General features: G+C 35.8%; 1 protein-coding gene across 1 annotated transcript; it reads left to right on the top strand.

The window, feature by feature from the left end:
* The first annotated feature begins 17723 nt into the window (after nucleotides 1–17723).
* On the top strand, nucleotides 17724–22467 carry LOC131059756 (protein MICROTUBULE BINDING PROTEIN 2C). The gene is made up of 5 exons (XM_057992791.2): nucleotides 17724–18617; nucleotides 18875–18961; nucleotides 20005–20421; nucleotides 20892–21143; nucleotides 21315–22467. Exons 1-5 carry the CDS (start codon nucleotides 18387–18389, stop codon nucleotides 21531–21533), a joined length of 1206 nt encoding a protein of 401 aa, XP_057848774.1. The 5' UTR covers nucleotides 17724–18386; the 3' UTR covers nucleotides 21534–22467.
* Nucleotides 22468–22717: the final 250 nt, after the last annotated feature.

Here is a 22717-nt window from a genome sequence, read left to right as displayed (position 1 = left end):
GGTCTTCACGATGGCGACGCAACACGCAACCTGAATGGAGACCCCGAAACCTGATTATGACACTGAAAACTGCATTTTCTTGCACCCTGGCCTGAACCTCCTTTGCACCCTATTGTCTCGGGAGGTGGGACTAGAGCGCCCAGCGCCCTGGTCCCCCAGGACCATGGCGCCCAGCGCCCTGGTCCCTGGGCCTATTTTGGGCCCGGTCTCCTATGGGGTCTCGGGTCTTTTTGTTTGCAAATTGGAAATTATCTTTCCTGGTCGGCCTAAGGTCGGGAAAATCAGTCTTTTAACCCTAATTGGCAAGTATATAAACTACATTTTCCTCTCTCATTTGGACATATACATACATGAGGGAAAAAGCGTGGAAACTATACTCAAGCATTCAAGCATTCAAGCATTCTTTCAAGCAATTGATCATTCTAAGTCTCCATTCAAGGCTAAGTGTTGCATTCAAGACAAGGATTCAACCATTGAAGAGGAGATCACATACTACATGCTACATACAACATACAACAATACAACAAACAACAACATCTATACCTTCGCACATAAGGATACAAACATCCTTACAACAAGGTATTAGTACTTGTTTTACATTACATACATTTACATTTACAGCAATTTCTCATTTCTTGGTTAATTCCAAAACTGGGGTTTGACCTAAAGGCAAACCCCTAATCCCTAACCCCCCAATCGTCTTCGCTTTTCTGTGTGTAGGTTGCAGGTACGCGGCTGAAATTGAAGATCTGGAATCCTTGTGCAGAGACGAACAGATCCCCCTTTGTTTCGCGGATTTTTCGGAGGACTGTGGCGCCAGGCGCCATCGTCCCGACAACTTTTGCTCAAATTTGCAGGACAGTGCCGTATCAACATTTTACTGCTAATTCCAAGTCCGCAACTTCATCCTATATCCCTATCTCAGTTTATAAGCGAATCTTTGTCACTTTCTATGCATTCCTAGCTTAATTCTTCTATCAACATTCTTTACAAAAGAGGGTAGCCTTGCTGTCTTAACCCTTGAAATGCATTTAGCATCCAATCTTGCATTGTGTGGGATTGGATCTTGTGGGTTTCAACCCCTCTTTTGAATGTAAAGTCCCTCCTAAGTGAAAACCATCAACCCTAGAGTGACTCTCCCTTCTCTCTCCTTGGAGTTGGAAGAGGGGAGAGCAACTAGGGTTCGATCGCGATTTTCCGCTTTACAGTTTTATAATAGTTTGACATTCCATTTTCATTGTATACACAAATATTACTCTCAATTAACTCTAAAGAACAATTTGCATCATTTCAGGAGATTAAATGATGCTTTCTATCACTACATGTGCATGTTTGATAAGGAACTCCAAAAGAAGAGGGTGTCAGATGAAGCCTGGAATGTGGTGAATAAGTACGGGTGTATGTTCCTACAATTTCCTACTTTCACCTATCTCAAAGTAGGATGCTATGACGATGAACGCTTTATGATCCCTAGGTATCCATCAGATAAAATTATGCTCATGGAGTTGGATCGCTAGATGGTAGCAATGCATGAACACGAGTCAGGTTCACACAAGTCTGGGTTCAAGTTTTCTCTCACCATTGGGAGATATTCAATCAATTCCATTTACAAGGCCAAGGTAATGGATGAAGAAATGATAAGGGTTACAATGAGGTTCTTCAAAGCTAGGAAATATTTTGAATAGAAAGCTATGAAGAACAAGCTAAAGAAGAGCTATACTCATGTTCACCATATAGAGGATATTTGGATTGATTGCAGGACATAAGAGGATATCAGAAAGCTTGACTATTGTCACCTTACTATGGAGAAAATTGAGAACCTAAATATTTCTAATATTCTTGAGGATTTTGAAGATGATATAAATATTCTGGATAAAGTATATGAGAAAAATAAGATTGTAGATTCACCCTTACCTCTCATCCAGTGATCCCAGAAGGAAATCACCTCAATAAGGGCCAAATTTTAGAATATTATTGCCAATACCAATGTCTAGTTAACACTTAAGGGAATTCAATTGAAGCCTTTCCAAACTGGATTGGAGGATGATACTGCAGGACCAATGGGAAAAACTTCTGAGTTGAGAACCAAGAACAGGCAAGATTTAGCAACTCCAAATCACTAACAAAAAAGGTAAAGATAAGAGTCAAGGGGAATATTTGAATGAGGATTCTTAGAGGGAGAAGTTAAAAAAAGAGTTGCTCGAGGAGGAGATACAATAAGAAGAAGAGGAGTATGATGAGGAGGGATTGCTTAAAATTCCTAGTACTTCCCAATCTGAAAAAACACCAAAAATTATTCCTTCCACATCCCATGATACTCCAGGTATAAATACTCCTCTAGTTTCAGTTTCTAATCCTATTCATTTTGGTTCTACCATTTCCTATGTATATGACGCTCATGGTGCACTGATTCATACCATTCCTTCCACAACAAACAATGAGTCGACCTTAGATACCTCATGAGATAACATTGAAAATTTGTTTCTTCTAAACTTGTTTGAAGCATCTTCTTCTATGCTAGAATATTTTGATAAATTCATGTCAGAGATTGAGCTTGCACCCAAAGTTTAGGTTATTGAGAACCCACTTGCAATTGTAACTTCCACTCTTCCTATTGTGACCATAAATGTACAAAATCATTTTTTTTAATCTCAAGTATTGGCCATAGGAGTAGAAGATGATACACCTTTACCACACTAGCTAGTCTCCAATATCCCCAGGCGAAAGAACCAAACCATCTCCCTAGATGACTTTGACTTCAACCAGTTGGTTCTTGTCAAACCCAAGGTTACAAAGAAGGCTAAAACACTTCCTTGCACATTCCTTGATGAGAATCAAAAGTCTCTTCATGAAGATGTTATTGTCAAAGAATTCAACTTTCTCATTGGAGAAGAGGTTGGCAAAGAAATTTTCTCAATGTCTTCAATTGATAAGTTGATAGATATTCAAGTTAATTTGGAAAACTTGGCTTCCCTTTTGAAGAAGCACAAAAGACATTATGTTGGCCTTGGAGATTCTATCACTCGGGTCAAAGTTGTCACAAGTCATACTCAAGGACCCGATGAGGAACAAATGAAGATTGCCCTGTAAAATTTCGATGAATTCATGAAGAAATATCATAATGGAGTGTTTGGTGACACTTAGTAGTTTTATATTTATGAAGTTGTAGGTTCATTTTTTTAGTTAGAATTCAACACTTCAAGTGTCATTTTGTATTTATGTTTTTGCATCTAGAATATGCACAAGTTCTAAGTCAAGTAGGACTCATTTTTTACTTAGTCATAGGTTGTTATAGCTTTCCTAGATTATCTCATTTCCCCTCTCCTATATATATGAGGGTGCTCATTGTAATGATCAATCTTTAATCTTAAGTAATGCAACTCTACTAAAGTGAAGAGCAAAGTGAAACTTTGAGTTTATATTGTCATTTTTGCAAATTTGATCAAATAAGAAGGCACCTTTGGCATTCAAACTTTGTGTTGAATACATTGTGATTTATGTTAAGAGTGTTCTTACATCATTCTTGTTGAAAAATCTTGTTTTGATCAAGTAAAAGCATTGTGGAGAAATATTATTAAAGAGTTGAACAAATTTTGTCTTGAAAACTTTGAGCTTTATTTTGTTATTTCAAATAAGGATTGTTAAAATTATAATTAGATATCAATATGAAGACTTTGTGCTTTGTCTTGTTATCTTGGAAAAGTACTTTGGGTTACAAAAGTTATTAGTCAAAGGTTGATAGGAATATAGTGGTTGTAAGACTTTGTGCTTAAGTACTATTTTCTCATCCCAGGGAAGCAACATAAGACTTTGTGCTTTCATGAAAACTTTGCTTCTTGTTATTTGTATTTTTCATTAGCATACTTTAAGTTATTCCATAGTTTTGAAGCTATATTAATCATTGCTGCTCCAAATTGTAACTTCTTTTCTGAAAAAAGAGAAAAGAATAACATCTATTCTAAAAAAGAGAATAAGATGATGTACCGCCCAAGTTTAGATTAGGATTCATAGTTAGAGTTTTGTTCTAAGTAGAGAGGAGTAGTAAGCAAAGGGGGAGCCTTACCTTATAATTAGGAGAGATTTAATCTTGCATAATATGGTTGAAACCACAATTTTATGAACTTCCTCAGTTTACAAAATTTTCAATCCACACACTAAACCAGGTAGGAGCATCTCTTACTCATGAGGAAAGAGTTAAGCTATCACAAATGCAAGCACATGAATTATGCACCAAGCAAAGGGTAAATACCCTAATGGAGAAGGATCGATGTGATATAGAAAGGATGGATAGAGAGAGAGAGAGATAGAAGAGAAGACTACCCAGATTCTTGAAGAAATGAAGAAGGCTAAATTGATTGAAGAATAAACCCCTCCATGTGACATTGACTTAGAAGACACTAATGATGTTTCTACGCAAAACATTGATATGTCTATTTTTGATGATCCTTTGAGCGAGTTGGGTGGTGATGAGAAGAATGATGGTAATGAGCTAAATAAGGAGACTCTTCTGGAGAAGTTTGATGCAAGTGCGCAATGTGAAAGAGAATAAGGTAATTTGAGTATCCCTCATCTAAAGAAAACAAACCAAGATGAAGAGAAAATGTTTTTGGAGGATATAGGGTATATTGGTACATAGGAGAATGCAGAAAATGATGGGGGTTGAGAGGAAAAGGAAGAAGATAATATTGAGAAAGGTCAAGATACCACTGAGAAGATAGATGAGAAGAAAGTTGCTTCCTTTGAGAGACAAGATGTTGGTGAAGGATCCTCCTCTGATTTCTTCATAGACCTATTAGGTCTCTAGATGTAGTTTGAAGCTATGTTGACACAATAACTATTATAGAGTCCAACTCATGAGGGGAAAGTTGACTTGTCAAACATTTCACCTTTTCATAAGTTGTATCTTGGAGACATCCTACATGCATCAACAAGAAAAGAAATTTTGTATGATCATTTGATAAAAAACATGGTTGATAGATAATATTGTAAAGGCTATTCAAGAGGATCTTCCTAAGGAAAACATTCATTCCTCTCTATCTTCAAAACATAAATTGAAGCTATTAATGGATTCCTTTAAGGACCACTCATCTCATGTTGAGTAGAAAGCATAACAAGAAGCCTCAAGAAAACATAATGATAAAAGAATGGAATAAGTATTTGACCAATGTGTCCATGCACATAATAAACTGCAGAAAAGGATAAAAGAGAAAGAATTGTGTTGATGAGGTGACTTCTTTTTATTAGTTTTGTTTGAGGTGGCCTGATTCAACCAAGAACATTAAAAGTTAGATTGACTTTATTGGGTCACAAATCTTTTAGTTGGCTGGAGCCTATGATTTAACAAAGGATAATGATGGTTTTGTAAAGTGGAAAATTGGGAACCTTATCCAAATTCGTCACTTGAGAGAAAGGTGGGAACTTTACTAAGGTTCAATTTTCACTTGGGGAGACTTTACATTCAAAAGAGGGGGATGAATCTACTATATCCAATCCTAAAGGATGCAAGGATTTAATACTAACTAGATTAGTTGTGATTGAAATGCAATTGACCCTCTTTTGTAAGTTGATTGATTGAATTAAGACGAAGTGCTAAAAATGAAGACAAAGTATGCGAAAACAGTGAGCTACAAGTTCGGGATTCAGTCGTGCACCTGGATCTGAGAAGTTTGAGATGATTCGGAGCTGCTTTGTGTAATCTAGGAAAAGTTGCAGGGACCGTGTGTCCAGATAGGGGCACCCTCCTATCGGTCCTCTGAACTTTCCATGCATCGAAAAGGGTTTTTTCGTCTCTATGAATAAAGCTTAATTATAGAAGTACACCTGCGCACCTATTTCCTACACATAAAAAGAAGGGGAAATGTGTTGGGAATAGGGGTTTGTCTTCAAATAAAACCTTGGTTTTGGAATTAAAAAATTGGTTGAAGTAATGTAAATGAAAGGACTAAAAGTAGAAATCATTCTCTTTGAGGGGATTCCGAATTGAATGAAAATGAAATGCTTATACCTCCTTGTGAAATTTTTCTTACCTCCACATGGAATTAGGGTTTCATGAAGTATAATGTTGATCTCCTCTTCAATTCTTTAAATCTTGTCTATATTGTTGCTCCAAAGCTTGAAGGAAGACTAAAAATGCTCAATTGCTCTTGGATACTTGAATGCTTAATCCCTTGAATGCTCAAATGCTTGATTGAATTTTCATGATGTTATGTAATGTGTTATGTCAAATGAGAGGGGAAATCCCTCTTATATACATGCCAGTGGAATTAATTGACTGATTTTCTGACATATGGGGGATTTTGCCACTCTAATTTGAGATGAGACAAAGGGAGGGGCCCCAAGATAGGTCCAAATAGGAGATCCTGGGGTGCCACACCCTAGTCCTAGTGGATCCTAGGGCATCACACCCTAGTCCTGCCCTATTTTGGGGTAGGATCAAGGTGGCTTTGAGGTGAAGGGTTGAGTAAAATGCAGGTTTTGACTTGTATGAGCATATTCAGGTCTCCGATTAGGCTGAGAGGCCCAAAAACTAAGGCAAAGACCTAAATACAATTGAAAATTGCAAGGCGTTCAATTTTAGGATGTTACATTTAGCCCCCACTTTAGCGGGAGTATGAGCTTACACAAATATTGTTGGTGAAGTACAATAAATTCATATTGAAATAATTTCACCACATCAAGGAGGTAAGATTCACCAAGCCCCCAATGGACTTTAGGATCTTACGACTTCAATGATAAGGTAAAAGGGAAGATCATGAGAGAAAAAGAGAACCATGACTACAACTAGTAAGGTTCTCTTATTATGAGTCATGAAAAGAAGCACCAAAAATTACAAAGCAAAGACAAAGTTCACTAAGTAACTTTAAGTATCAAAAGAGAGAATCATGAGCGGAGTGTATGCCCCCACGTTAAAGTGAATACATATGCCTTATCGAGAGAAATTGCTTTAAGGTAGGATACACCCAAAGAAGACAAGCATGTTATCGCAATAATTTAGCTCCCAAGAGAGGACAAATCAAAGGATAATGAACACAAAGCACAAAACATGAGGTGGTTTCACCTAACTTTGGAGTCAGTATGCTTTTTATGATAACACATGTATATATATATAGAATCATCCTCATCCCCCAAAGAGAGGAAACCACCATGGAAGAAGGGAACACATGTGTCTTTTGAGTCAACATGGGAGAGACCAAAAGAGATCTCAATGCTTTGCATCATCCTCAAGTAGACAACACTAGGGACAACGAATAGAAGAATAGGGAGAACAAATAGAAGAATGACACAAACAAGCAAGATAAGAGAGAGGAAGAGAGAATCTACAATGCTAATGAATCTAATCAAGTACATCATCCTCCCCTCGATCTTGTTGATCATTATTTCAGGAAGGTGGACAACACGCAAGAGGAGCTACATCGAGCACAGTAGATGGAGCTATCACAAGTTCCAAACAAGGACCATGCTCTAATGATAAGTCACTTTGTTCGTTACTAGGAACTAGGATTAATGTTTTTGAAAATTTTGCAGATAAGTCATTGTCAACGTCAACATATTCATATTCATCATCAAAAATATTAGGATTAAAATTTCCATCATCAAGAATATTTTCACCTATTTCTTCATCAATATTAATAAGAATAGGAGCTCTAATAGGAATAGAACTTGTACCATCATTTGTCTTAAGCATTTTGCGTCTTGGAGAATTAGGTTGAACATCATGTTTAGGAGAAAATGGAATCATGTCAATAGTTAGTATTTTGGGAGAGGAAATGGTTTGGGAAGCAACTTAATGAGCTCTAGCGTGCCGTCTTCATCGACATTCTCTCGCACAATTGTTTGGTCTAGTCTTGGCTGAAGGTTGAGACGAGTTAGGCTCATTATGTATAGGATTCATCTCCTTTTTTAAGGAAGGGTGAATGGGTTGAGGTCTTTTAGATTGCACAATAGGAGAGGTCAGTCACTTCTCTCTTTAAGATGAAGGAAGAGGAACCACACCATATAAAGGAGGAATGGGAGGTGTAGGAAGGATATCGGGTCCATCATGAGAAGGAGGGATAGGTCTAGCCTTAGGAGGAATAGATTGTTGTTTAGGAGGAAGAGTTTTTCTACCTTTGGGAGGAAGAGTGGACTCATCCATAGGAGAAGGAATGGATTCTTCTTTAGGAAGATGAATATCTCTTTTGTTGGTTGAAAGGATACTCTTCTCTTTAGGATAAGGAATAGATGCTTCCTTGGGAAGAAGATAATTTCGTTCCTTGGGAGGAAAAACAATCTTATCCTCAAGAAGGGGTATATGATCATCAAGAGGAATGCTAAGTGTTGGATTTATAGGTTTACTCAGTAATAAAATCATTTCATTTTTCCAGTTTTGATATGATCTAAAAAGAGAATCACTTCTAGGTTAAAGAGGCTTGAATTGTTTGGACAAAAAATAAATCAAGACAAACATCTCCATTCCTTGGTGTAGGTTGAAATATGCTATGATTAATGGTTATGATTTTATCATTATGAGGAAATTTCAAACACTTGTGAATAATGGAAGTGGTCGCTTTCATGGAATAGAGCCAAGGATTCCCCAAATTTACATGAAATTGATTAGATGTAGGAATGATAGCAAATTGAACATCTAAGCATTTAGTGCCAACACCAATAGGAAGTGCTATAGAACCAATAGCAGGACAAGAAAAGCCATCAAAAACTTTAACTATCACATCATTATCATCATATATCACTTGATGCAATTAAAAAGTATAAAGAAATTCTTCAGTTATCACATTAACCATGCAAGCAGGATCAATAAGGACTCCTCTAGAGGGTATACCTTTGATTTTGCACTTATGTACATAATGGGCCATTAGGTGCCTTAATGGTCTCGCTAGGATCAAATGTTATGCACAAATCCTTAGGAGCTTCTTGTTGATCTACAAGGTTCACCACATAATTAATTTCAAGGCCAACATCATTGGGAGAGAAAGTAAGATGATTAGTATCAATCACATTAGTGGCATGGGATGGTAAAGGATCAGTGAAAATTTGAAGGTTCTGATTAGGAGGAGCTATGAATTTGTTTCCTTTATCATTCACACCTACCACAAATATAGTATTGTTATCAATCAATTCTTGAATGTTACTTCTCAATGAAAAACATTTTTCAGTATCATGACTAGGCTAACGATGGTATTGACAAAAGGATTTAGCATCAAAGTAAGGTGAAGTTGTTTTAGATGGATCAATTGGTTTGATTTGGGGAATTTTTAGCACATTTATTTTGTATCAACTAAGACATAATGCTATGCAAAGATTCATTCAAAGGAGTAAACTCTTTTTATTTTTTAAAGAATTTAGAGAAAGGAGGCACACCTGTAGCACCTATGAATTGATTGTTGTTGATGTTGTCATTGAATTTGATTAATCCTTTGTTTGGTTTGAACTTCACAAATAGTTGTTGAGCACTATCACCCTTATCACTCGAAGCCATGAAAGGAGATGATTGTTCCAATTGATTCATAGTTAGTTGATAATTGCGAAGTAGTGCACACAACTACGGAAAGGAAGTAAACTCAGTTAAAAGAAGTTGAACCCTAGTGTCTTTTTGTAAATTAGCAATGAAAATATTTTGAATGTATTGATTAGGCACAAGAAAACAAACCTGAGAATACAAATGCTTATATCTACCAATAAAATCAGTCACTTTTTCTTTAACACCTTGTTTGCAATGCATTAAATAAGTCAAAGTAATCTTAACCAATGTTATTGTGAAATTGTTGAATAAAAGCATTAGCTAGTTGTTGAAAAGAAGTAATAGAATAAGGAGGCAAAGATCAATAACATTGCAAATCTCTATCCCTTAATGTTCTAGTAAACAATTTTGCCAACAACCTTTGATCACGAAAAAAGTCACTACACAAAGTTTGGAATATTTTAACATGAGTTAAAGGATCACCTTTTCCATTATAAAGTTCCAATTAAGGGACTTCTACATGTTTAGGAGGGATGGATCTAACAATGTTATGAGATAATGGGCTCGCTACATCAAATGTGGGCACATTATACTTGGATTGATTCATAGAATCTATTTGTTGTTGTAAGGAAGACATTGTTTGGACAAGATTATTGATTGTAGCTTCGGTGGAAGGATTGAAATGAGACATGTTGGATTGAGAGGGTGGAGTAATATTATTGAATGATGGAAGAGATTAAGAATAAGGAGGTGGAACACTATGATAAGTGGGTAATGGAGAAGATTGGGTAGCACATGGAAGACTCATGGGAGGAATGAAGGAATTGTGATTGAAGGAGTTGCCCCCTTGACTAACATTTATAGGGGGTGAATGTGATTGGGTAACAAGGGGAACACTCATGGTAGGAGGAATGAAAGAAGAGGTATTTCCCCCATGACTAACATTTGTAGACATGACATTTTGTGTAGTAGTAGCCATGATGTTTGATGTGAAGGTAGGAACACTAGTCATGGAAGTTGTCAAAGGAATATAATGATTAACTTGACTAGGAGGTTGTCTATAACATAGGTTTTCAGCACAACTCTTCATAAGCATGATATTTGAATAAAAAATATGAGCAATACCACGCAATATATCAACACCATGTTTATCACTTTGAATCATTCTTCTTAATCCTTCAATCAATGGTAGAGCTTCACTTTTCGGGTATTCTTGACTCATCAATTGTTGAAGATTACCAAATTGATTGTCCATCTTCGCCAATTGATCAATTGATACCCTAGTTAGCAATTCCTCCTCATTGTGAGAACTATCAAGAGGATAAACAAGAATATCTGAAGGATGGGAAGAAGTAGTAATATCCTCATTGAAAAAGCTAGCCAAATTAGGCTCCATTTCCTCAATAATTAAACCATGGGAAGCCTTAATTCTACAACTTTCTTCTAACGGGTATACTATAGGTAGGACTAATAGTAGTAAAACTCATGTACTAGGAAGAAGAAAGTGGAAAGAATAATGCAATCTTCTAGGAATTTGAATTATTAAATTGAAAATTGTCCCCTAGGAGATAGAAGTTAGAATTTAAAATTAGGGTTGAAAGTGACCTCTTAATTTTAAAAGGTTGAAAGGAGGGAAAATCAAAATTAAAATTAGGTTGTCCAAATTTAACCTCGTAATTAAAATTTTGAGACTGAATAGATCAATTTAATTTAAAAATTAGGGTATGTATAGTGAATCACTTAATTTTAAAATGCAAATTGAAAATGGAAATGTTGAAATTCAGATTTGTTTTCAACCTTAGGGTGACCTAAAATCAATTAAATTTTACAAATATTTGGAATTGTGCAGTAAAATACAGTCAAAACAAGCTCCCAAAATTTGAGCAGAAAAAGTTGGGACCAAGTAGGTAGTGACTTGGTCTGAACACACTGTTCAACCAACTTTTTTCCAATTTTCGGGGAAGCAAGATACTGTAATTTTTATGCAAGTTCCAGAAGGATATGGAAATTGGAGATGTCAAGATATGTGAAATTGAGCCTTGGAGGTAAAAATAGGACAAACATACAATGTTTGATAAAAGGATTAATTGAAAGGACAACAAAAAGGGCACCCTTAAGGGTCGACTTTTATGATGTTTAGAAGTAAGACAAGAGACTTTAGATTTAATTGAATCAATTAAATACTTAAAGGAAAATTTAAAATTACACAAGATTAATTTAATTTTAAAAATTAGGGTTTGTTGCATAAACCACCTAATTTTAAAAATTTAAATTTGAATGTTGGAAGGAGGGAAAATGTATTTTGAAATTGAAGCAAAGACCCAAATCTGAAAATTAATTCAAGATCTACACAATTCACAATGTTAATTTTACAATTAAAAATTAGGGTTTTGTGAATTAACCACTTAATTTTAAAATTTTTGAAAATTGAAAGTGTAAAACGAAAACTTGAATTATAAAATCAAAGAGTTCTTAGATCTGAAACAATCAATCCAACTTATACAAATAACAAGCTCAATTTTGAATCTAAAAATAAGGGTTTTTGTGCATTCAACCTCTAAATTTTTAAATTGCAAGGAAATTAAACTTGTAAATGAAAATTTGAATTTTAAATTGCATACACTCAGATCTGAAAACAAAAATTAGAATTAAGGGTGTAAGGTGTAGGGTTCGCCAAAATGTAAAGTGGAAAATTGGGAACCTTAGCCAAATTCACCACTTGAGAGAAAGGTGGAAACTTTAGTAAGGTTCAATTTTCATTGGGGGAGACTTTACATTCAAAAGAGGGGGATGAATCTACTAGATCCAATCCCAAAGGATGCAAGGATTGAATACTAAGTAGATTGATTGTGATTGAAATGCAATTGACCCTTTTTTGTAAGTTGAATGATTGAATTAAGACGAAGTGTTGAAAATGAAGACAAAGTATGCGAAAACAGTGAGCTATAGGTTTGGGATTCAGTTGTGCACTTGGATTTGATAAGTTTGAGATGATTTAGAGATGGTTTGCGAAATCTGGCAAAAGTTGCAGTGACCGTGTGTCCGGAAAGGGGCGCCCTCTTATTGATCCTCTGAACTTTCCACACGTCGAAAAGGGTTTTTCCGTCTCTGCGGATAAAGCTTAATTCCAAAAGTACAACTGCGCACCTATTTCCTGCACACAGAAAGAAAGGGAAATGTTGGGAATAGGGGTTTGTCTTCAAATCAAACCCCGGTTTTGGAATTAACCAAGTGGTTGAAGTAATGTAAATGAAAGGACTGAAAGTAGAAATCCTCCTCTTTGATGGGATGTTGAACTGACTGAAAATGAAATGCTTATACCTCCTTGTGAAGTTTTGCTTGCCTCAACATGGAATTAGGGTTTCATGAAGTAGAATGTTGATCTCCTCTTTAATGCTTTAAATCTTGTCTCTATTGTTGTTCCAAAGCTTGAAGGAAGATTGAAAATGTTCAATTTATTTTGGATGCTTGATCCCTTAAATGGTCGGATGCTTGACTGAATTTTCATGATGTTATGTGTTATGTCAAATGAGAGGGGAAATCCCTCTTATATACATGCTAGTGGAATTAATTGACTGATTTTCTGACTTAGGCCGACATAGGAAGGATTTTCTTGCTATAATTTGAGATGAGCCAAAGGGAGGGACCCCATGATAGATCCCAAATAGGGGATCCCAGGGTGCCACGCCCTAGTCCCAGTGGATCCTAGGGCACCACGCCCTGGTCGTACCCTATTTCGGGGCAGGATCAAGGTGGTTTTGAGGTGCAGGATTGAGAAAAATGCAAGTTTTGACTTGAAAGAACATATTCAGGTCTTCGATCAGGCTGAGGGGTGCAAACACTTAGGCGAAGACCCAGATGCAGTCAAAAATTGCAAGGGGTGCAATTTTAGGATGTTACAAGTTCCATAAGGGCTTAAGTGGAGAAACTTCATTTGCAACTATTCTTGCTGTAGGACTAGAGGGAACAAATCAAGAAAAAAATTAGTCTCTTAAGAAAAGTAGTTAATTTGAGAATTGACAAACTTTCTAGAAAACTTAGTGAAGCAAAATAGGTGGAAAAAAAGTTGAAAGTGCTAAACAATTTTGAGGTATTCGAGGATTTGTATAAACAGTTTGAGTACAAAGACCAAGTTCTTTCCTTAGCTAAGGCAAATTGGGATGCAACTTTGGCCCATCTTAAAATAATATATAAGGGTATCTTACCCTTTAAGGGAGTTGAAAAAGCATAAATGAGAAATTTTTATAGTTGTACAATTATGCGGTGGGCTGTAGTATCATTTTTGGGTTTCTTGAAGACTTTTGTACAAAGTATCAGTTTTGAGGGATCTCCATCTAAGGGGGAGAGTTTTTTAATAATTGCACATAGTTAGAGGGAGTATATGCAACATTTTGGATATTATGCCCTTTGTCCTTTATGTCAAAGGGGGAGAGAATGTGCGATTAGTTGGTTTGTCAAAGGGGGAGTATGTACAGATAAAGGAAAAGAGGTTTTGTAGATAAGGGTGTGTTGCCATCAATGACAAAGGGGGAGATTGTTATCAATATGTGCAACATGGTGTTGCCATTGATTTCAACTCAATATGTGTTGCCATTGATTTCAACTCAATATGTGTTGTCATTGATATCAACTTGTGATCATTAGTGAAGTTGAAGAGGCTAACAAATGTTGTATGATGAGGACACTTGAGAGAGATAGTTTGACATTTGAGAGAGATGGTTTGACATGTGATATACATGATAGAAGACGGTCCAAAAGTTCAACTAATGTATCCAAGGCAATATATCAGTCTAGATGATTGGTAAATATATGGTAACTCATTGTTACATATGATTTATGCCTTGGTTATGAGATGTAGTTGCATGTGTTGATGGCTACATGTTTAAGGAGCCAGTAGATTAATATTTGAGTCAAATTCATATTTGCTTAATTAAGGAAATTTGTCTAAGGCATGAACATTGCACCTTTCTATGTTTGAGAGTTGGTATTTTGGATTGCATCTTTCCACATTGCATGTTTTGGTTATGTGGTTCAAGAGTTGAGGTCAAAAGTGTGTAAGGTACATAATTCTTGAATTTCATATCGTACACATTTGTGTAGTAAGAGTTATAAGGGTTTGTTTTATGAATCACAATTTGATAAGAGTAATGTGTCTCAGTTGACTTACTAGAATGCTCCATATTCTTCGATAGTGATAGGTATGTTGGTGCAGATTTGGAAACATGTGCAAGATGATATAAGGGTTCAGTAATGCGAGTTTCAAATGATTTGGTGCTCCACAATGAGATATCTTGATAGTCTATCTGGTTTTCTTTGTTTATATCAGTCCAGTGGGTTTACTCTTATGCGCCAACACTTGATTGATTTCTTTAGGAGATACTTGTGGATAATTTGTAGATGGTATACATAGCTTTCTTCTGGGTCCACGTGATGATTTTGGTTTCTCCCCGATGATGCAAAGGCAAATAGTTAACAATTTTGACAATGATGTTGATAAATAGGTGGACAAATTGAGTTCCTTCAAATATGCTTGATCCCAACCTATCTTTTTGGCTTTGAAGGATGTGTTGAGATTTTTTTGGGGTTTAGCTATGTCTTGGGTTGATCTACAACCTAATCTTGTTTATGTTACATGTGTTTGAGCAGAGGGTATATACAAAAGGATAAATCATTTGTAGAGAAAAAAGGTGTGTTGTGATGTGAATGATAATTCTGGTGATGTATCGGTTGAGCATGAAGTGTGTGAAATCAATGTGACAGAGTTATTGTGCTACAAAAGGAACTACACCATCAACATATGCCATATGCTTCTTCTAAAATAGTTCATGTTGATGCTTTCATTGTAATCTTCATGTATCTTGCCCCATGACATTAAGTCTCAACCTGCAAGTCCTTTGTATCTTGTTGTGAGGTAGTGAACCTTAGTTTGGAATTCCTTCCTGGAGAAGAGAGCTTCTTTGGACAGTGAGCTTCCTTGAACAGTGAGTCCAAAAACAAACATTGTAATAACTATTTCATATAGTGTGATTTGACTCTCACCGTGATTTTTCCCTCCTTCATTTTTCCACGTAAAAAACTTGTTCTTGTGTGGTACATGCTTTGTTTTTGTTCCATCCTTCTATAGATCTAATTTGATGGTTAAATGGTTAATGGATGCTTAAGTTTTAATTAATGTTGGTTCACCCCCCCTTTTAGCATCAATTGTGTTCAATAGTTTTCTTTTTTATATTATGTCATTTGTGTGGATGTTGTAATGTATGGTCTTAACATCCAATTTGACTCTTTTGATGCACTAGCTAATCATAACCCTACACTTTATCCTATTATATGCTGAATCTATCATTATAGAACAAGACTATTCAATTATTTACAATCATGATTCCCTAGACTAGGTCACCCATTTTGGTGTCTTAGACAACACCATGTCCACAATCTAGATAGTCCAAAATTGAATTTCAAATCTTGAGTTTTCCAACATTAAATTTCTAAGATTGACTATTACATGTTAGCTTGTGTGCCAAAGGTCTCATTATGTGTGTGTGTGTGTGTGTGTGTGTGTGTGTGTGTGTGTGTGTGTGTGTGTGTGTGTGTGTGTGTGTGTGACACATAATGAGACCTTTGGCACACAGGGATTTTAGCTTGGCCCAAGTCCAAAGGAGGTCACAAGGGGGGCCTCCTCCCTAATCAATATATTCAACTAAGAATCTATTTATTCAACTCAAATCATTTTAGAAGCCACAATGGAAGTCCAAGAGCCATCACTTGGAATTCCAACAATAGATGTCACTTTGGGGATTTGAACATGGATCTCCATCTTGAGATCCTTATGGCCTTTTCCATTAGAGCACAACCCCATTGATGTCCTTTGTTTATGTTTAAGATCACCATCCTAGGTCATTTTAATCATTAATTATTAGGACAAAACATTCCCATCCATATTTAATCACAAATTCATTAGTGCTAGATTAGCTTAAGTTTCATCATCATTCTTTCTATCTTTGGCATGTTCTCAATCTTGTTAAATTGACCATAGGACTTGATCGTCATAGTGAATAGTCTTTCCTCTACCAATAGAAAACCTATAGAGGAGCTTTTACACCCCTAGTTTCTCAAGTGTAACTTTTGTATGCTGCTTCAAATTTCTACTTCCTTATTCTTGCAATCCTTTCTTGGACTGCTATTCTTTTTTATTTTAAAAAACTTTGAAAAAAAAATGTAGGGAAAAATCATAGCAAACATGGTCTATGAATCTCAAAGGTTAAAATCAAAGTTGATAGAGTCATTTGTAAGCAAAGTGTTTGAGGAATAGACAACATGTATGACCCAAATTTGAGACCATAACTTTTAAAACACACTTATCTCAAGAACCTAAAACTTATCCAATTCCAATTTCTAATTTCTAATTTTTGTTGTAACATCTTAATCAATCAAAGAGATAAAAATTGACAACATATCAAATGCCATACCAACTTTCTAATCTTTCTCAACATTTTTATTTCTCTTATCTCAATTACTTAACTCTCTAAATATATTAATTAATTTCAACTAGGATAATCTAAAAAAAAATTAGCTTCCAAAATATAACATTATTATAGATAGAAGTTTTGTGGAGGTAGTGGTTGTCTATGAGCTTCTTGTGGTGGTGGTTGGCCAAACTCTTTGAATTGGCTCTCTTAAATGACTCTAGCGATTTCACCTACGCAATGAAGACAAGGATAAAAAAGGAGAATCTAATGTTGACAAGAGATGTTCTAATATTGATGATGTATAAGATAAACCGGATGATCAGAACCCCTCTTCCTCCCCATGATGTTGCTTTCACAGCTTAAACAATTTTATTTTTATTTCTGTTATCTTACTTCTCAATATAACTATGAAGAGGTATGTATGTAGAGAAGCATTACTTTTCCCACATAATCTATCAACCCACATTTCCGCCATTTGGCCGGTAGCGGTTAAGAAAACTTTGTTTTTCTCTATGTAAGCTGCTCTGCTGTTGTTTTGCAGCGATGGTTGACTGACTGTGCAGGAGTATTTCTGTACTCTGCTGGTCTTTGACTGTTCAATATTAAGCTTAATACACTACTAAAAACAAGTTAAAGAAAACTTAAAACAGCCCACCTGTGGCCCCCTCTCCAGCTATTGCAAATCGATGAACAAGGCAAATGGCTAAATTTCAAGCTACACAGTTAAATGTCTAAAATTTCAATCTACACAGTTAAATGTCTAAAATTTCAGCTATAAAGGCGCCTCTATTTTTGGGATATCAAGAGCCGTTATTAAATTCTACCGTTAATAAACACAAAAACCGAAGAAAATTGTGAAGCACAATTACCAATTAATTACAATCGTATAAACCAGGATTAGACACGGCCAGACAGAAAGATCCACAGCTCATTATTCCACATAAATGTCTCTTAGCTCCCGTTTTGTATGGATTATTATGCTGCCGACCCAATACTAATTATCAATTCTTTCACTATTGCAATTTCTTGAAATAAGCTCTTTTCTGCACTCAAATTCTGTCAGTAGGCGTGAAATGTGATTAAAAGTATTATGCTCAATCCCCGGAGTGAGAAGCTGTAACCTGATTGCAAGAGATCTTGTCTAATGCTTCTAATCTCAAGCGATAGCTTGATTGATTTGTCCATCGCCACAGATCTTCAATTTTCATTCTCCGTCAATTGACAGTACACAAATGTATTGAAGCTAATGATCGATGTGATGAGGATCCGAGTTTATGAAATTGAATCATTTGGGTATGCACATATGGCCAGAAAACGAAGTGGGTATGTCGGTTTTCTATAGTCAGCGGATCTGTCAACGCGCTTACAAAATTTCCGTTTCTGTCACTGCAGTTCAACCGAAATTTTATGAATCGGAGAGCTCTTAGTTTGAAGTCTGAGTTAGGAGGAATATTTATTGACTAATGGAGAACAATCAGTCTCTGTCAATGGATCGAAACTTCTTCAGAGAGAGCTTATGGAATGATGTCAAAGGATATGGTAGTGTGCAAGATTTTGGCAATTATCCTGCTTCTGCTTCTGGGTGGGGTTCTGGACCTTCTTCACCGTCTGTAGCATCTCAGGCCACTGGGCATGTAGATAAAGAATTGTACAAGAACTTACTTGAGATGATCCCCATAGTGGATTCCTTTATGGTATGTAATCTATCCATTTCTTAGCGTCATGCTGAATGTCCCAACATTCCAAGTTCCTAAAACCTTTTTGGCTTTTTGGTGTACTAGCAGAGTGAAATGTGTGTAATTACTATATATTTTTTGAAAAATTTGCAATGAAATCTTACAATATTGAATTTTTCTCTAGTTGTAATCCAGTTAGATACAGAAATGTGGTCCTATGCCAATTTATGGAATGGCATTGATAATCCTTTTTCTTTTTGTTTTGAATTTTGTAGGAAAGCAGGGCAAACAAGTCTTATGCTCATCAAGGAACTCTGGTTTTTACCCCAAAACCCCCCAGGGATTTGTCGTCTTCTCAAAAGGTAGAACTCTATATTCTGCTAATTTATGAGAGCTATACCAGATATTGTGAGTTTATTTTTCGGATAGGGTGGATGGGATGAGGGGAATTTATATGTCATTTTGGCAATTGGAGACAGCAAATCTAAATGTTTGGAGGAATTACTATTAGAATTTAGGATTTTGTTTTTCTACTATTATCTTTTTGTTGTTACAAAAATTACAACATGCTTCTGTCTTGGATGTTCTTTTCTCTTACTGTTTGATTTTTTTCAACTAAGAGTCAGAGTTGTAGACATGGGGTTGTAGAATGCATTCTAGTAGAGCAAAAAGAATCAGAATCAGAATTTTTGGATTCTTTTTGCTCATGTTTTATTATCAGAATCCCATAATGGAATAAATTTGCTGGCATTATCTTGTTTTAGTCTACTTTTAGATGTATATGTGCTCTCTGATCCAAAGTAACATGACACAGACTTAGGTATGACCTGCCAAGCCAAAGATTAAAAGTTGACATATTGGAAAAAACAAAGAAGAAAATCCTAGTTATTATTCATTTTGGAAAACTTTCAAGAACTTCTGGGTTTTAGGCAGTTAAGAGTAAAGAATTTTCTTCGAGCTGATACTCAATCATGTAGGGAAAATCCTAATGCCAGGTCCACAGAGATATAATGCGAACTCACTAAGATTGTATTGTATCTGGTTGGCCAGTTCTTATCCCCTGCTGGAGAATCTATCTAAAGCTGAGAATCGATTTGAGCTAAGTCTCATCTATGAGCTCTTAGTCAGCCTTGCAATTATTTGTCCACTCCACTTGCAGATAGTCTTATAAAAACCTCAGCTTGTTCTTAGATTTATTTTTGTTCACCGTTTCTGTTTATTATAGAGTACAACTTTCCAGTGTGAAAGCTAGAAGTAGCATTCTAAGTTAATTGTTTAAGAATAGCATAGTAAATGGGAACTATCTACATAGAATGATTTCTTATCCAGATTAAATAAGGTTATTGAAGTTATTGATAAGATTCAGCTGCCCGTAGTCTAAAGAAATTATCAACTCTTTGTGCAGATGCTGGAGAGAAGAGGGGGGAAGACCCCATCTACAAGAAGTGGCAAAAAGCAAAGAACACCAAAGGTGGGGGAAGTTGACAATTGCAAAAATAACAGTATGGAGAATGAAGATTACTTGATTGATGAAGTGCAGCCAGACTCAACAAGATCATCTGCACCAGATAGGGAAAATCTAAGTACTGGAAACAAGTATGAGCCTCTAATTAGTGAAAACAACATGGACCTACTTCGATTGCAAAGCCAGATTGAGGAGTTGCAGAAAAAATTGGCAGAAAAGGAGGAGCTTCTGAAGTCTACAGAAAGTTCTGCTATTCAGATAGAAATGATGCAAGTCAAGTTGGAAGAACTTCAACAGCAGAATCAAGAGAAGGATAGCTTGATCAAATCTGCACATCTTCAACTCTGTCATAAGAAGGTAACAGATTCTTCTTTGATAAGGCCCAGTTTTTGTTAAAGGAATTTGCTCTTTTTGAATTACTTATTCCTGGAACTCAACTCTCCTACCATTCATCATTTTCAATTATACCTTGTCTATTTCTTTTGTAATATGATAAATCCCATCTATCATTTACAATCATTTATCATCTGCATATAAAAATCAATGTTTTGCTAGGAAACGACTCTTATAAATGGTAAGAGCAGTTCTCAAGATGACAAAGTATTTTGAAAACAATATTCTAGAAATAATCATGCATCTCTCTGTGATTGTTAATGTGTAAATACTAAAACTTGTCTCCTAGCAATCTGTGTTATGAGACACAAAAATTAAATGTGCAATAATCTGTACCCAAGAATCAAGATTTGTATGAATTTTCTTTTGTATTTGCACGAGTTGTAAAAGCTCTTGACATGTATCCTCTCTGTTTTATAATGCGCAAACTGCAGAATGAGCTAGCAGATGTTAAGTCACTTTTGAAGAAGGCTGAAGAGGATTCCCAGGCATCCAATCAGAAGGCACAGAAGCTCCAGGATGATCTAAATGGATTGCAACGCCAGATTGCTGCTTTTATTTCATTTTTTGAAATTCTTAAAGAGAAATCCCCAATCAATAAAACAGAAGAGGTTCAATCATCTGAAGCTCCAGATGTTGATCCTAGCATATTAACACATGATTCCCAACTTAATGGTCACCACAAGGTAAAATTTCAATACACACATTCATCTTCTTTTATTATTTATTTACTATAATAGGCAAACTCCAAGTCAGTTGGATCTTTTAAAATATCATTATTTGACCCATGTTTTTTGGTTTGAGTTTACCACTATCTGGAAATTTCTATGCTATATGAGCTTAAGTTTGAATTACAGGAAGGGGTAGAAGATGAAGAGTTTATGGCTTTCTCTGAGGCAGACAAAACAGAGATGGAGGCCATGGAGCAGGCAAGGAAGGGGTATTTAAAAGCTGTAATTGCCGCAAAGAATGATCCATGTGAAGATACTCTATCTGTGGCAGCCGATCTCAGGTTACAGTTACAGCAATTATTGCTGAAACCATCTTTGGAGAATATCCTAAATGATAATCTGTGAGAGAAAGCCCTAATATTTCCAGTTGGCTTAGCAATTGACATAGCTTCCAGTATACTGGCTTTCGTAAAGTCTAGAAGGTTTATGTGAATAGCATAAGTTCCCCTCTAAATTAGATAGCATTAGTCATTGTTGAGGCTGATCGGGATGTGATTCAAAAGTGAACTGGTATATTTCCTATAAGATGGTCACAGATGAGCATAGGGTGGTGTTGGGCATAAATGCTAACGGATGTTTTGGAGACCTGGGTTCACTTATTTAATTGATATAGTTTTCTCCACAAATAGTTTTTTTAATGGTCTTTTTCGAATTATTGTAAAATTAACCTTGGGGAATGCTTGTTGGCAGTATCATGCAAAGACCATTTTAATCATCAGAATAACTGGGTTATCTACTGAAACAGCTTGCAAGCTGGATTCTCATATACTGAATAAACAAGTTGTCCACTGTCAATTTCAGGGTGCTTCTTTTGGTCTGAACTTTTCATGCATCAGTTATCACAATGTTTGCAAACTATGAAGTACCCTTTGTCTTCTGCTAAGCCAATACAATTTCCACTGAAAAGTTACATGATGGCGACAGAAAGAAAGGAAGCACCGCTCTTAGCATGTAAAATGTATTTTGAAAATGGATGTGAACTTAGCGACATATTGTAATACACTACAGTGATTACTATGGAACATAACTGATTGGTTTTGTCCTGAATGACCCTTATATTGAAGGTTGGATGAGTTGCTTTTGACACATCTACAAGATCAGTTGACCCACAACACTCCTTGAGCATTATTTCATGTAATCCAAGTGAAAACCTGGAGAGCCTGAAATCTTTGTATGTAACTATAATTTATAATGTGTCTTGAACTGATTTTTAAATTCCCAGTCTGCAGTTCTTAATGTAACTTCTAAAGACCAATAATTGTGACAGTTATTACCCTTATTCTTGAAGAGTATATTTATCTTAGAAGGATTCTTCTGTCATAAAGTGCCTTGTATTTTTTTTATGAATAAGGCGCTATTATATTATTTATAAAATAAATATTGTACACCATATTCACAAAAAAAGATGGGTGGAATAGAATCACATCCCAAACTCTAAGGTAGATAAAGCCCTAAAACATCATCATCAAAAGCCAGTTTCAAATGTGGAGTAACCATAAACAAAGTACAAACTAAGTAGCAAGAGTAAT

Source organism: Cryptomeria japonica, chromosome 3 (genome assembly GCF_030272615.1).
Source record: "Cryptomeria japonica chromosome 3, Sugi_1.0, whole genome shotgun sequence".
NCBI classification, from domain to species: domain Eukaryota; kingdom Viridiplantae; phylum Streptophyta; class Pinopsida; order Cupressales; family Cupressaceae; genus Cryptomeria; species Cryptomeria japonica.
Note: the sequence above shows the minus strand (reverse complement) of the source record. Positions and strands in the feature narration are given on the sequence as shown.

Excerpts from the sequence above, each read along its gene's own strand:
- LOC131059756 (XM_057992791.2), top strand. The coding sequence starts at position 18,387 with ATGGAGAACAATCAGTCTCTGTCAATGGATCGAAACTTCTTCAGAGAG. Across the intron at positions 18,618-18,874 it reads CCATAGTGGATTCCTTTATG|GAAAGCAGGGCAAACAAGTC; the intron begins GTATGTAATCTA and ends TGAATTTTGTAG. Across the intron at positions 21,144-21,314 it reads AACTTAATGGTCACCACAAG|GAAGGGGTAGAAGATGAAGA; the intron begins GTAAAATTTCAA and ends TTTGAATTACAG.